Here is a 16,167-nt window from a genome sequence, read left to right as displayed (position 1 = left end):
ACAGAAAACATTTAAGAGTGCTTGTTGCTTGCATGAGATTGAAAAATGAGAAATCAGGCATACAAACCCCAAATCTACATTAATACAGTCATATATCATATCACGCCAGTGACTGTAGAGCGTCACATGGAGTTCATAACTGGAGCTTACGCTTAGCTGAAAAATAGATTATTTTAACTAGTTCCAAGTTTATTGTAGTTATGTTGCCACATCCTTGAAATGGAAGATTTTACTTACTTTGTTGTCTTATTAGATTGATGTTCCAGAAGAAGGCAACAGGAAAAAAATACCCTGTTCATCACGATGTATTAAGTAAGTCAGATAAATCTTATTTTCTTTCTCGTGTTGATTTACTAGGAAATAAAAAGCAAGATAACTTTGAGGCAGGTGTTATCCGCACTGAGGTTAATACAGTTAACAGTTTCTTCACCAAAACACATTTTAAAAATTAAGCTCTCAAAACTGAAAGTTTTTGACATTTTAGTAAGACTCATGTTCAGGTAAAAAATGCCTAAAAACTTGCTTCATGGCTTAAAAAAATTAGTAGATCACTTTATAATAAATGTTTATAATAGATATAGTCCCCTTCACTCACTTTCCTTCCTTTTACAAGCTGTATTAGAAGAGCATTTTCCATCATTTTTCATTAAAATCGGTTACAGAAACTGTGAACCAATCTGATTAACCTCAGCAGCATCACACTCCTCTCTGCTCCTGGCCTGGTTATTTTCTTCCAGTATCCTCGTAAGATGTAACATGGTAGGGCTCCTAGTCATCTGAAAGAACAAGATAAAATGGGACAGAATATTGCTATACTTGAAGTAGAGAAATCTAACTTTAAATTGTGTAACTATACAGGTGAACCTAAAGTTTCCCAGATAAAATTACCAGATGTACTTCAAGCACTTTCATTTCTGATTTGCAAAGAACTTGTACTAAGATTTGTGGGCAAGGAACAGCTTTTCAGGCTATGTTTACCTAATGATGAGTTATTGGATTTTGTAATCATTCATTGCAGCAATTAAAGCAAATTCAGATAGAGGCAGGAACTACTAGTTTCAAAGCCAGCATTCAGTTTGCTCTTCAGATGGCATTTGGCTTATATTAAATGAAACTTTGTTTTTAGAAGCTGCTTCTACAATTAAGAAAGAAACAAAGTGCTAGCTGTGTCCTGAAGCTTTTGCAAAGATGGGAGTGGGACTCAAGCTTCTTAAATTGGTTGCATGCTATGATACTATAGAAAGAATTAAAACCTATTATCACTTTTTTCCAGCATGGTATTTCTGATAAATCAAGAATTTTCTTAGGGTAATTTCTTCTGTTCATTTTATTAATTTATTAAATTATTACCTCTAAGTGAGGGAAAATATTAATTACATTTTATATAGTTTCTTCAGTATTATACCAAATTATCAGATGCATTGTTGTTTATTTCTTCAATGGAAAAGTTACTTCCCTGTGCCTGGGATAGGTTTATACAGAATAAAGCTTGTCAAAGTAGATAACAACTAGCTTCCCTGTGTGAAGCCTCCACGTATTTGGGATTTGGAGCAAACACCCACCCCCCCACCCATGTTTGATTACATCTAAATTGGATGCTAGCTCAAAAAAACATCGACCTCTCAAAAAAAGTGCATCAGGACACTTACTTGGATATAGGCAAAAATATAAAAAGGGAGAGGTAGCCTAGAGACAAAGTGATACCTTTTTGTTTTTTGGGTTTTTTTTTTGTGGTAGGGTCTTACACAAAATCCTGTAGCAGGGATGGGAACCAGGGCTAGTCTCCAGCTTTCCGCGCATTCTATCTTCAGTGCATTCTTTCATCATTTTAAAGATAGCAATCCATTTTTTGCACAATGCCGTCTTATTAGTAAGCAGGCAATAATAATAAATAAGCTAAGTAAGTTTCTTTTTTATTTGTGCAGAGGCCCAAGATGTGTAGCACGATTTGAATATATTGGAGATCAGAAAGATGAGCTCAGTTTTTCAGAAGGTGAAACTATTATACTTAAAGGGTATGTAAATGAAGAATGGGCCAAAGGAGAGCTCAGAGGCTCGTCTGGAATTTTCCCCTTGAACTTTGTGGAAGTAATTGAAGATCTGCCTGGAACAGGTATGAATATGTTGCAAAGATCTTCAAGAACATGGTTTTGTACTGCATGCGTGTAGGAGAAAAGTCCAAAAGGACAATAAAAGCGGGAAGGAGGTAGAAAGGAAGAGAAGACAGATTATTTTTTTTTTAAAAAAGGAATAGTAGGACTTCTTAAGAAGCTATTCTTACAATCGCTTTGAATATCTAAAGTCTTTATAATTAGTAACATTATGAATAGTCATCGCTGCTATTCTAAATTCTGCTTTACTTATGCAGGTACAGGAGCAGCACTGAAGAACAAGGTGGAGGTTTCTTCTTCCCTTCCTCAGGTAATGAAGTTGTATAGGTGAGGGCCAGAATTTACATAGTGGTTTCACAGATTTACACAGACATTTACATATTATAATGTCAGATTAACTTTAAATCTTTAAACCACAACTTCAAACCTGAACGCAACACAACTCCCACAGTGCACAATGCTGCAAGGTCACATCTTGAATTCTGACAGTTGGTCTAAACTGATTGTATTCATAGCTTCTGGCAAGTTAGCATAAGTGCATTTTTATCCTTTGTGCTTAAGCAAATTCTCATTAGCCCTATTTTAAGTATTGCTGCAGTGGTCTAATTTTGAATTTATTAATCCTGTACCCTGCTACCAATGATAAAAAGGAACACATCTGAGCCTGGATGAAATTCTGTGGTAATTGCTGAAATGCCATTCTAGCCTACATCTGTAGTGATACTGTGGAATGAGAGAGAGTCAGGACACCTGTGGTCTGTACAGCTGCGTTCATCACTATCCACAGCTTACAGGCTCCATTAACGCTTCTAAAATTAATGCGTTTCTTCTGTTCGCTTGACTAGAACAACAGACTCTCAACAGAGTGGTGTGAAGCGCTTCATGATTTTACAGCAGAAACCAAAGATGATTTATCCTTCAAAAAGGGGGACTACATCCAAATACTGGAGCAAGTAGATTCAGAGTGGTATAGAGGAAGACTGAACGAAAAGGAAGGAATTTTCCCAGCAGTTTTTGTTCAGACCTGCTCAGGTACGGTGCTCCTACTAGATGTCAATTCATTATTCTGTCATGACAGATTTCTGGGAGAAACCAACTATTCCACTGCGTTAACAAGCTACACACCACCACAGTCCTTAGTATCCTAAAGCTTAACTAACTGTTGAGCGACCCTCTCTAATAATAGCACTATAATGCTCTAGTCAGCGAGTAATCTGGGAGGTGATAGGCATACTGGGATGGTCTAAAGTGTCATCTGGGCACAGGCAAAACAGGACCATCGAGTTGCCTATAGCAGGAATTCAGGGGTGCAAAAGGTAGGGGGAAGCCCAGTTTTCCCTCAGCTGAAGAGAAACACTGCAGCACTGCCAAAAAGAGCTGTTAGATCTGTAAATAACTACAACTGCTCTTTCTTGGCACAGAACTACTGTAATCCCCTTGAAGCAAGGAATCAACAACACTTGCTCTCCTCAAGTTCCTGTTTGGTCCCCAAATCAATGCAGTCAAACCTTGACAGAAGAGACAAAATCAGAATTTTTTCCCACAGTTTTTGCAAGTAAAGCAAACATTTAAGTGAGCGAACTTTAAATTTAGTCCTCCTAGAAGCAGAACCATGAGAATGTGTTAGTACTATAAAATGAACTTGTGTCGAGATTTTTATTCCAGTAAGACAGGGAATTTGCTAAGCAGCAGTAGTAATAACATCTAGACGTGCTGTAGCACAGTAGCGGGGGGGGAAAACATGAGAATGACAGGAAGCTTCTCCAGAAAGAGAAATTTCTTTCATTCCAATCCAAGTAATTTGTCTTGTCCTCATTTAGCAGCCAGGGTAGAGCTGTCACAGTCCGTAGGAGGGAAGAAAGGAAAAGCCAAAGCTCTTTATGATTTTCATGGAGAAAATGAAGATGAGCTTTCCTTCAAAGTAAGTACCTCTCTTAGCCCAATTTTCCAAAAGGTCTTATGGTCCTAAACAATGCTAAAAAATAAGATTTATCCACTGTGAAAATAGGCTTGGAACAAGAAAGAATGAAGGGCATAGACTAGGCATAGATATTAACACAATTGATAAATGGTCTCTCTAAAAAAATTTCTTTCCCTTACTTCTTTTTTGCATTGGCAAAATCTTCATTGAAGACATTGAAAAAGAGGTCAGGAGTTGCAGAATTCCCGACTTCTCTGATCGAAGACAAACCAACCTCATTTTGCAGTGCATTCAGCTCTCAATCGGTTGGTATCGTCAAGGGAGCCCCTCTTTTAACAAGACAGACAGCAACAGGGAGAATAGCAGTAAGAGTGCCGGTGCTACAGCAGCAGTGCCTCAAAGGGACACCTAGTACAGCAAAATCTGAAAGTTTGGCAACACAGCACACAGTTGCCATGGGAACAAGGGGAGAAATTAAATACTTGCTGGATGCCTAGATAATATTAAGAACCATGAACAAGAAACAGCGTGCCCTGTAGATTCAGTCATGATTTAGGTAACTCTGTCCTCAAAAGCTGAGAAACAGCAGACCCAAATTTGGGAGGCCCAAAATTGTGTTTAAGTTTCAAGCATTGCAAGCTGCTAATGCTAAAGGATATAGGTGATTCTTTAAAACAGAAAATGGTAGTGGAGGTACTGGAAAGAAGGCAGGGGCCAGGATGGTATTTTAGATGAGGGTGTGGCATGGCACAGTGGGAACAGGAACAAGGAGCTGCAATTTTATTTTCAGCAGCTACACTGAGCGCTTTCCTTTTTGGGAAAGGCAAGTTTCCAGAGGAAAAAGGCAAGTTTCCAAGTGCTAGAAAATATTAGGACTGAATTGAAGGAAACAAAACCCCCACTCTGAAGTGTTTTAAGAAAAGAAACCTTCATAACAGAGCTGGGAAACATACCAAAGTACCAAGCAAGGCAGGGGCCCGTGAGCCAGCCCTCTAACTTACCCACCCGACCTGGAGAGCTGAAGTGATGCAGAAGTACCCAGCAGTCCTATCTTTTCCTTCTGGAAGGCTGTAATTTTTCAGCATAGACAAGTATTTACCCCAAGAGAAGCTTCAGCTGGCTTTGGCAAACCATCTCAGAGATGTAACCAACAGAAGAGACTGGCCACATCCTACTTCTTCTCTTTTTTGATTGATACTGCTTCTGAATAACATCAGCTACGCCTGCGTTAACACTCCGCACTGTAAGCTGTACTGGCTCACATTGCTTCTTCTCTTACAGGCAGGTGATACAATAACAGAGCTGGAATCTGTAGACGAGGACTGGATGAGTGGAGAGATACAAGGAAAGTCTGGGATATTTCCCAAGAACTTTGTTCAGATTTTAAAAACACAGTGAAGTGTTGCCTCTTTGTACTCCCTGCATGTGGGAGAGAATGTTTTCTATCCTAAAGGCACAGCAAAGACATCGTGTTTTGACTATCAATGTTTTGCACTACTTTTTCTAGACAGTCATATTAGTATCTTGAAGTCAAATAAGAAAATTTTAGTCTTTTGTGACAGTGTATGTAGTCATGCTTCATGAATGCTCTGAGAGCAAATACAAGCAGGATTTTCAGTGGTTTTCAACTAGGGAAATACTGTGGTGCAACACCATTTTAACTTAAATAGCATTCTAGTATGTTTACTATCTGGTATTACATTTATCATGCACAAAGTCTGCATAAAGTAAGGTTCTTTGGGCTTCTTTAAAAACTTTAAAATCCAGATTTTAAAAAAATGTTTTTAAGATATAATTACAGCACTCAGTATGTAGATCAAGTTTGATATTCAGGTCTCATTACTGCTCATTACTTCCACATTAGCAGTAGAATCCACTTGTTTTATGACTTAGATGATAAGAAAGATAATATATTTCATAGTAGAAAAATATCAAATCTAATACTGGTAAGAGGGAAAACTCAGAAACAAATCCTTGTGTAGTATTCTTTTCTTAGCCCAAGCTGCTTATACAGGACAATCACAAAAGTAAAACTTAAGTATTTTGCCTCATAATGAATAATGTTCAAATTAGTAAGAATCATCTTAGACCTTTCTCCCTTCCCCTAAAATCCTTTTCAGATACAGGTTTAGATTTTTCTGCTGCCCACTGTCCTTCAAGCACCATTGTACCCCTCTTTCCCAGCTGAAGTTAGCTGTGACAGCATTTACTGTTTTCTCCGATCCCCTCCGTGCAGTAGCTGCACTATTCCAACCATTTGCCCCTCCGTGCCCTTCAGCTAAGCGGAAAGCCAGTCTTCGCTCGTTCTGCGTTTCATTTGTCACTCAAGCACCGAGATATACTTCAGTAATGCTATTCCTATCCTTAACATGAAGGATATTACACAGCCGCGGTTTTAAGCTTTCAGCAGACACGGGCTTAGTTTCCAGTTTGTTACCACATACCAGCTCTACTGAGCATCATTACAACTGGTCTGTCGAGGCCTTAAGGAAAACACGCCTGGCAAGAAGGTACTTCGAGCAGCTCTAATGAAGGCATTTAGTAAAAAGCAGCAGTATGACTTGAACAGCAAACTAAGACGTGATTGAGGTAGCGTGACATAAAAGGAACTTCTGGCAGTAAACTCCTTTCTGCAACACCTGGCTTCTGACAAAATAGTTAAATGCATCTTGATTAACTCCTAACTTCATCGGACTGGAATAGAAAGAAATTATGCTGCAGCTGGCTTTGATTGCTGACAGTATTTCATCACTGTCTAACAAAAAGGAACCAGTAAGCTGTTGTTACGGGTCGTTACTTCAGAGACATGCGGATCACCAGGCACCGGGACACCCTTAGAAACTTTTTCTTTGTGCGTCTGCAAGTTCAGGCTGCAGAAGCGCTCACAGTTGAGCAGCAGATGGAGGCTGGAAACGAGAATGACTGACCTCGAGACGTTTTGCCTTAGTCATGTGCCTGCCTGCAGCTTTATTGATAGGAGGTTTAAGGAATACAGCAACAAACACCTACTGCTACAAAAGATCAGAGTGCATCTAAATTGGTGCCAATGCGTGCTGGGGGGAGCCCAGAGCCCTCCCCTCCCCCTGCACTGCACTTTGGTTACCACCACAGCCAGCATGAACAAGCTCACAGCCAAAATTGAACTGAAAGATGCTCCCACAGCAGGGAACGGGCCTCCAGTCTCAGTAGCGGACTGGAACTCCGCTGACACGAGCCCACAGCAGAGCCACCGGCACCTCGGCACCACCCTGCTCTGCAGTCAGTCACACCACAGCACTCGCAAATACCAGGCGCAGGTGTCAGCCCTCAGCTCCGGAACCTTCATGCCCCAATATCATTCAGACAACTAGGGTATGAAGATCACACAAAGGTTTAATGAGCAAAGAATTTCACTTTAACTTTCTTTACGGGGATTAACATTAGAAAAACAATTATTATGGGCTATTCTAGGAAAATGGAAACAATTTATACAGCTGTTATTCAGTTTTACCTTCCCCAACAAGTCTATCCGGAACTCCTGTGGAATCAAACTTTTAACATAAGTCCACTCTGAGGACAAGTCTTCCCACTCTCCAAGTTCTCCTGCCCGCAGATTCCAAAGGTTTTTGTTGTTTATTCCAATAAAACAGCCATCTCCTCCTAGAGAAATCCAAGTAAACAGATAGCTTTCCAGACTTGCAAGCCCACTCTACTTTTCAGCCGTGAACTCTGAGTGGATCCCCCTTCTTCCACCATGACCTGTGCCAACACAATCCCTGAACCTCCAGTGAGAGCAGCAGAACCCAGCAGAGCCTACAGCAACAAACCCGGTACCCGGGTCCCCCGAAGACGTACCGCATCATTGTGGTGGTGTATGACGTTTACTTCCTGTTTGTCTGGCAGTTTTCTAAGATTTTGATACAACTCTCAAAAGCAGAACTGAATTTTTTGATATTTTTTTTCAGTTTCCTCTTCCCTGTTTTTATAACTGTGACCAGTTGTTTTTGTAACTTCCACTGAATGTTTAAAGTCAGTGCCTATCAGCAGGTAAGACCACTCTGCTTTATTTTAATCACCTCCTCCCCACGACGCAGGGCAGGAAGAGCGGCAAAGCCTGATGTTCAGCGCAGGGAGTGCCATCCAAGGGCTGCTCGCGTTGCTGCAGGCAGCTACAACAGCATAGTTACTAGAACTGAAAACAAAATTGGATGGCTTGGCTTTTACAGGAAGGGATTTTCGTAAGACTTGATGGCCTAGGATCACCATGAAACGGCATACAGATCAGAACATGAAATTCCTAAGGTGTACAGTACATAATCTGCAAAAAAAAACCAAGAATGAGGTGGAGCACAAATCCTAACTGCAATATAGTAGCAAATTTCAGCTGTAATTTTTGAAATTCAGCTAAACCTCCATACATTAGTGTGATAATAAAAGCCTCATTTACCACAACATTTTCTGTTTGACCCACCCTCTGGAAGTATCTTCAGGAAAACATCTTTGTTCTGTGTACAAGTAACAGTGTCATAAATAAATATTTGTTAAGTCCAGTAAGTTTGTTATGGTACCTCTGTAAATTAAGAATGTATTTAACCAATAAAATTTTTATAATTAAGTCATGATGGCATTTTAATTGTCTTACACTGTGGATAGCTGAGCTTTCCATTTGACATGATAGATCTCATTCTGCTTATGTATTTAACCCGAGGCCAAAAACAACCCACAAAACCACCAGACCCCAGACCCCAAACAACAGTACAATGATACTGCACCACCTGACAAGTAGTCCAAACCCCTCGGAGAATCCCGATGGCTTTAACGGTTTATTCAAGCCTTTGGCCTCAGGTACATTTCACACTTGCCCCCTGCAGAATCTCTATTTGCTACCTGCAGCAAGCAGCTGCCATTGTGGCACATCACACAAGACAGGGATGCTCTACTCTTGCTTTGGCAAGATTACTTGTGACAAAGGCATGGGCTGACCCTGAGCCAATGAAAAATTCTACATGTACTTAGTGCGCTCTGCTGACTGCTGCAATTCATACACTGTGATTTTTCACACGGTATTTGTATAGGGGATGCAGAAAATCTTCCTTCCTGCTTGCTTTCCCCCCCATCTGAAACCACTTTCTAAAGCTTGCATGTCGTACTAGGCTTTCTGCAACGTAAGACTCCTCAAACGTACAGCTGAAGGAAAAATTAACAGGAGAAAAACACTAGTTTTCAGAACCACCTTAGGATTTTTAACTCTCCTAGTCTACGTACAGAGAATACAGGCCAGTTGCAGTCCCTTATTTTATTTGCAGATTTTTCTCAAAGTATTTAGAAGTATAGTAATATGAAATGCAAAAACCTGCAGAGAGCCCTGTCGAACAGTCACCAAGCAGAGAAAATACAGGCAACAAATCCGTTACTGGAAAGCTCCGACAGCTTTTATTCTGATGCAGGGCTGGAATATATGGACAAATATATATGTATGTATATACACACACACCTGCATTAGAACTTAGTAGGTTCAAGGACTTCCAGCCTCACCACACTTACCCTAAATCGTGGTTTGTTTGTCTAACTCCAGTAAAGAGTCCTCATTTTTGTTGAGAGATGTCCGAGATGTGGAGGGGCGTTTTTTGCAATTTATGGCTTCAAGAACCTGACTGCCTGGGACGCAGAGGGGAGTGACACCCACCTCAACACACAGGTGACAAGAGCAAAGCAGATTAAAACCAGCGCTATTCCTTTCTCCTGTTTTGGTATCAGGCAAGTTGAGCACTCACTATGCTTCCACTATACAAACCAGAAAAAGCAGAACAAGTAGGCCTAGTATTTACAACCCAACAAAGACAGTTACCCAGTTAGTAAATCATGGGCTGTTCTAAATATCATCCCCCAGATTAAAACAGTCACTTGGAATCACAGCATGAAACAGTATCACCTACAGCCTTCTAAATAAACTAGAAAACATTCTTTTCATTTTGCATAGTATTTGCTCCAAACCAGAATTACCAACCAGGAAAAGGTGAAAATCCCTGACGCCAAAGAGCAGTGTCACAGGTAGCGTCCCTCTGCCTCTCCCCTAGTATCTTTGTCACAACAGTAACATTTCTGTATGTTCCTCCATTTCTTGTCCTCGGCCATTTCCCAGCTTACTGCAAGAGCTTCTGCTATCTCAGCCACCTCCCCAAACAGGCCAGTACTACTCTGTTCTCAGGTTAAATCACAGACTTTTCAACAATTTAATACCGCTAAGTTTAAGTCTGTTTCCCAATTGTAAACAAAACATGCTAATAGTGCAAAATACTACTTGTTTTAGCCAGAAAAACACACTCTTCAATTATTAGGCCAGCATAAGCTGAACAAGAAGCAAACCCGCTATCAGATAACAAAAAAAGCACTCTTAAAATTTACTCAGAAAATCACTTAAGTGTGCTTTATTTTCAGGGCATTGAACATGGCCTTTTTATGGTAGCATTTTTTCCCCTGACATTCCAAAGGTTTTTCAACTATGATTATGGTTACTCCCCAGTTCTGATAGGGGTTAAAAAACCCCACATACAACCCTGCTCTTGAGCATATTCTGCCTTTCTACACTGCTCAAAACCAACCCTGCTTCCATAATCATCACTACAACTTAAAGGTCTCCGCATCTTTTGACCATCAGCGACTAAACCTATCCCATGAGAGTCACACTGAGTTACCACCACGAAGCTTAGACATACACATATGCAATTTGCATGTACGTAGGTCTGGATAAACCCCCTGAGACTTCCCTATATAAAGAATTCTGGAACAGGTTCCCTGTGTGGCGCCCCATTCACCCTGTACAATGCTCCTCTTTCACCAATACAACAACCTCTGCACAAACCCACAAGTTTTCATGAGGACCAAAATTACTGGGAAAAAAACCACAGACTCCTCGGTACATTGCACTTTCCACCTTTCAAAAAGGACAACCCACCATCTTCCACCCACATCCTAACACTAATCATGAAAAAAAGTATCTCAAACAAGTGTTGGTTTTTTTTTTCCCCCCAAACCAAAGGGAAGAGGTTTACCTTATTAAAACCCATCCATATATCCAGTACCAATAGCAATATAGGCAACCAAACATTAGTTCTGTATATTAGGACTTTTATTTTCCATCAATTTTTAGTTTCAGACAGACTCTTGCACGGGTGGCTCATATCCATCGGCTCGCTCTACTTTAGTGCCTGCCTCATCGCCAGAAGGTTTTCCAGCACCACCACCTTCACCATGTAGTTCCATCAGCTTGCCCACTAAAAAGAAGAAGCATTATGAACAGCGTGAGGTGCACCTATTTAAACAATTTCTTTAATTGCTGAATTGTTTATCACATACAAATTAAACCACCAGAACAGTTTAAAGTAGGTATGATCAAGTCCATTCCAGAAAGCTCACACAAGGAGATGCTGCTGTAGTTAACTGGCAGCCAGACAAAAACAAGTAGTGAAGCGCTACATAATGAAATTACACATTAAACTTTTATTTTTCTGAGAAGAGGTAAAGTCAAGAACCTACTACTGCGTTATATGGGAATGTCAGAAAATGGGAAAATGGAATCATTCCATGTCATCTGGGACCGAAACATTTTGTCATCATTCATTCCCAAGCCAAAGCCTTTAAACAGTCAGCAGCAGTTTCAGGCAAGAATTCAAAAAAAGCTCCCAACTGAATGATCACTGCTTGGCTGTCAAGCCTGAAAGCCAGATGTCGGACTAGAAGGACAAGTGTCCTTTTCACTGCTACAGCTACTTAAGCTTATTATGCTGCTTTAACATCTTTATGCAAAAACAAATGCATTTTAAACTAACAGCTTCCCACATCCTCCTCCAAGAACATTAAAGGTTTGCAGTAATTGACTTACATTCAAACTTGGGCTTCTTCAGCATCTTAACCTTGCGGACATAGACATCATGAAGAGGGTAGATGGACTGACATGCCTTCTCTATGTCTTTGCCAATGCTGTCTGGGATCCTGAGAAATCAGAGAACACACCAGTACCAGAATGTTAAAAATTGTGCCTGCTTCTTCATGAGCAATACAGGCTTAAAATAATTCTTAAAACTACATAATACTCTACAGAAGTTTGAATCATCAATACTGCCTTTGTTCTCTTAACCACTTTCTTCAAGTATGTTTAGATTTTAAGACATTTTCCTTGCAGTGTTAGAAGGGATATAGTACAAGTGTGCTCATTTTGAGAGCAAATCTGCCATCAAACTTCTGGAAGCAAACACCACACTTTAGAACACTTCCTTCTGCCAGAAGAACCCAGAACATCCACAGCCCCGACCGATTCAGAAATACAATTTTAGCCTGTAAAAACACGAATCAAAAATCTATGTAGATCCTGATTTTACATTTACGTAAACATGACGGTTGATGGAAGTCAGAGAGAACATTTGAAGAAAATGGCACCTTAGCTTTTAAACACAAGAGGCACCTTGCCTGGTCTCTGCCAAACAGTACGTGAAGGACCAGCATTCCCTAAGTACTCAGTAACAAGTGACCAACAACCAACTTATCTGAACCGGGCAGGGGGTGGGGGAGGAACCAAAGCTTACAGCTTATTGACAACTTCTTTCAGGTCATTGGTTTGGACCTCTCTGGTCATGATTTCCATCATCTTCTTGCGAATCTGTCGAACCTGCTGATGCTGGGCATACGAGGTCTTGCGGATTTGGTTATTACGCTTCTTCGTAAAACCCACACAGAAGAGGCGCAGTAGGTAACCATCGGTAGTTTTGACATCTACATGGGCTTCAATCATTGTCTACAAAAGAAACGGTCATTTATGATCAGCATGACAGACAGGTTTCTCAAAACTGCACCTGATGCTCATTAATATCTGCTGATGCCACTTCAAACAACACGTCAGTGGATACCTCCTTTCCTAAAAGCCCTAGCAACAACACAGACCTTGCCCTTTACACACCTGCCATTTTTTGACCATGGAGCACATTTTATCCCGGGTGAGGTCCATTCCATGGAAGTTGGTCAGACAATTTTTGCCCTGAACATCCTCAGTTACCAGTTTAAATTTACGGAAGGCAACCTCATCATTCTGCAGGTCAGCCAGACTCACTTCAAATACACGACCCTTCAGTCCATCAGAGGCAATTTCTGTATTATGAAACAAGATAAAACACCTTTCATTAAAATTAGGAAAGTATTATTCAAATCAGATACTCATTTTCATTTGATGTTTTCTAATAGTAGGTGATGCCACTAGCTTCACAGTTCTCACGTCTATATGTATATTGACAAAGTCAAATCAACTGACAGAACAAAATACCATATTGTTACCTATGTAAGGAATCTTTGGAAGATAATTATCTCAGATGCTGAACAGAAATAGCAGTATACTGCAGATTCCAGTATGTTTAATTATTTGAGGGTTTTTTTAGAACTGGAAGGGGTTCCAAAGTATTTGGAAATTATGAAAACTAATTAAAACATAAAAAGCCACACGTGCTCAGCAGATAAAGCAGCAATGGACACATTACTAAGCAGTCATCTCACAGCTCTACCTGTAGGAATTAACCATTTTAACACTGGCTGACATACTTGGTTTACAGTGACCCTTATTTTACTTGTTTCACATATACACAGATCAAAATAACGATCATTTTTGTAACTTTTAAGTGGCAACTATTTAGCCATTCTACACAGCTAACCTTCCAAAAACACTACGACCTGTATCGGGATCCCTGTGCATTCCTAACAGAGAATTCCTTTTCCTAAGGTGTGCCAGATCATATAAAAAAACTTTATTATTCAGTGATAACATCTACATACACTCCCATTAAGTTAGCAATTATAGCTCTCAACAGAGACTGATTTACCTAAAAGCCTCACGTTTCAGTCTCTTTTAACACTATGGTATTTACAGTCCTATTATGACCAAGGTCTCCTGTAACACTGCCTCCACATCCCCCTCCGTGACAATCAGAATGACTTCGTAGTTCCTCAAACTCGTCACGCTACTACAACAGCGGTTCATCAGCAACTGCAGCCATGTCCTTCTGTATCATACCCATGGTCTAGCACTCTTGCACAAACAAGGACCACACTGTATTAACTTCCCTACAACTACTAAGGTCATTCGTTTAAGCAACTCAGTCAACTTAAGAAAACTCAAAGCAAATCAGTTAGAAGTACGTTTTTTTAAAAAAAAACAAAAAACTTCCAGGTTCATAATATTATGAGCAAAACCAATTTGTCAGCAGTTCTTTACTCAAGTCTCAACTGGAGCTAGCAGGTGGAACAAATACATCTCCCTCTGCTGCACAAAACCCCACTACTCACTAGTTCCTTGAGTCCTGGTGACAAGTGTCTTCCCGATGTTTCGGATATTAAACATTGCTGGTGCTTTGACATCATACCAGTCCTTTTTGGAGAAAGGATCAACCCTTGATTTAAATAAAGCAGAAAAGATATTTTTATACGGACTTTCTCAGATCAAACCAGGCTGACTGAAGTAAGACCTTTCTCCCCCTGTGCCTTCCGAAATGGAAATGCAAACGTCAACATTTTAACGTGAATAGGTTGGCAAGTATACGAATACAGACAGTTAGCATTACTTACTACAGTGAGGCAAAAATTCATTTAAATTTAGTTCAGAATGTCGGAAATCAACTGCACAAACATCATAAAGCCACGGTAACAGAAAACCATACAGCGCTACATTTCTGCTACCGCGCAGGACCGGTACAGGCAGCGCGCTTCACCCAAGCCCCCCACGAAAACCCCTTCATTTCACTTATTGACTTCTGCAGCTAACACGCACCAGGCACAAGGCCGCTTGCGCCAACGCCACCCGCGACCCCCCGCTTCTGCACCGAGCAAGCTGCGCCAGGCCCGCCAGCGCGCAGAACCGCTGCCGGGCGCAGGCCTGGCCGCCCCGGCCCCTGCCCCCCGCCCGGCCGCCCAGCGCTCCCCGCCCCGCGGCCCTTCCCGGCGCCGGGACAGCAGGCACATGGCGGGGCTGCGGGGCGGCCGGGCCCCGCGCCCTCACAGCGACGCCCCCCGCCGCCATCCCCCGCCGCACCGGGGCTCCCCCCGCGGGCCGCCCCTCCCGCCGCCACGCAGCGCGCCCCCCGCCCGGCCGCCGCCATGACAGCCGCGGCCCGCGCCCGGCCGCCGCCATCCGCCCCGCATCCACGGCATCCTGCCGCCTCGGCGTCCCGCCCGGCGCCCCCAGGCCCCGGCTCCTCCTCTCCCGGCCGCCCTTACACTTTCTTCTTGGCGCCCTTCTTGCCGCCCTTGGTGAGACGCTTGTTCTTGCCGACCGCCATGGTCCCGCCCCGCCGAGGAAAAGGCCGGAAGGAGCTGCTCGCGCGAGATTATTCGAGAGCGGGGCTCGCGCGAGAGCCGCGGGCGGTGGAGACGTTCTCGCGAGAGGGGAGGGGGCGGGCGGCCCCCTGGGACGTACCACGGCGGGACGGAACCAACGGCGCGGGGGGAGGAGGGGGGCGCCCCCGCCCTGCCGCGCGATCTGGTCTCTACCGTCGTGCGCCACCGGCTGCGCGGAAGGGCGAGATTTAAGGGGGTAAGAAAGAAATGAGAAGATCTCCTGAAAAATACAGAGTGCAAAAGCTCAGGGCTGTGTGTTTGCAGGACGCAGCGCACCCACGACACCAGCCGCCCTGGCCGCGCCGGCCCCTGCGCGTTCGAAAGGCGGGAGGGGCAGACGTGAGGGGAAGCGGGAGCTGGGGCCGGGGTCGGGCCCTCTGCGGGGCGAACGGCATCAAACATGGCAGACCGGGAGGGTGCCAGGCAGTGGCTGCTGCCGGACTGTGCACAGATCCCGCCTTCGTGGAGGAAGAGGGGGGAACGGCGGGGCTGGGAGAGGGAGAAATAATGTCTGTGGCCTCTCTTGTCTCCTTACAAAACCACACAAGGAAGAAACAATATTTTAAAAGCCCAGCTGCCCTGAGATCACGCTGAATGAGGCTTTGCCCATCCCATTCAAAGAAACTCAGATGTCTGGATTTTTGCCGCTCTTACAACTTAGACTGAAAGTCTCAGGCAGTCGTGTGGAGAAGTCACGTGCTCTCGCTGAGAGGACAGTGCCTGGCAGCAGGTGCCAGGGCGATGTCCCTGCCCTGGCACTGCCCCTCCTTGCTCAGCACTGGG

The 16,167-nt window shown here is 42.8% G+C and overlaps 2 protein-coding genes and 1 non-coding gene across 10 annotated transcripts in view; 1 reads left to right on the top strand and 2 right to left on the bottom strand.

Moving 5' to 3' along the window:
• SH3D19 (SH3 domain containing 19) overlaps nucleotides 1-8,630 on the top strand; it is an 86,360-nt gene extending 77,730 nt beyond the window's left edge. For 6 of the 8 annotated variants that reach the window (XM_055722979.1, XM_055722801.1, XM_055722918.1 and 3 more), the window contains 6 exons: nucleotides 254-312; nucleotides 1,926-2,113; nucleotides 2,369-2,421; nucleotides 2,957-3,143; nucleotides 3,932-4,032; nucleotides 5,314-8,630. In XM_055722979.1, the coding sequence (XP_055578954.1) occupies nucleotides 254-312; nucleotides 1,926-2,113; nucleotides 2,369-2,421; nucleotides 2,957-3,143; nucleotides 3,932-4,032; nucleotides 5,314-5,430 (705 nt within the window). In that variant the 3' untranslated portion in view covers nucleotides 5,431-8,630. The remainder of the gene's footprint in view (nucleotides 1-253; nucleotides 313-1,925; nucleotides 2,114-2,368; nucleotides 2,422-2,956; nucleotides 3,144-3,931; nucleotides 4,033-5,313) is intronic. The other 2 variants (XM_055723041.1, XM_055722856.1) reach the window with 1 other exon arrangement.
• A 2,492-nt stretch (nucleotides 8,631-11,122) lies between these two features.
• Nucleotides 11,123-15,422, bottom strand: RPS3A (ribosomal protein S3A). Its single transcript, XM_055723395.1, has 6 exons — nucleotides 15,265-15,422; nucleotides 14,338-14,441; nucleotides 12,965-13,152; nucleotides 12,594-12,802; nucleotides 11,894-12,003; nucleotides 11,123-11,285 (listed from the first exon to the last, which is right to left on the bottom strand). The coding sequence occupies exons 1-6, from the start codon at nucleotides 15,324-15,326 to the stop codon at nucleotides 11,164-11,166; spliced, it is 795 nt and encodes a 264-aa protein (XP_055579370.1). The 5' UTR covers nucleotides 15,327-15,422; the 3' UTR covers nucleotides 11,123-11,163.
• LOC114015248 (small nucleolar RNA SNORD73) lies at nucleotides 11,564-11,633 on the bottom strand. Its single transcript, XR_003559059.1, has one exon. It is a non-coding gene; the product is annotated as a small nucleolar RNA SNORD73 (small nucleolar RNA).
• Nucleotides 15,423-16,167: the final 745 nt, after the last annotated feature.

This window comes from Falco cherrug, chromosome 1 (genome assembly GCF_023634085.1).
Source record: "Falco cherrug isolate bFalChe1 chromosome 1, bFalChe1.pri, whole genome shotgun sequence".
Taxonomy (NCBI): Eukaryota; Metazoa; Chordata; class Aves; order Falconiformes; family Falconidae; genus Falco; species Falco cherrug.
This window is presented reverse-complemented; position numbering and strand designations above follow the sequence as displayed.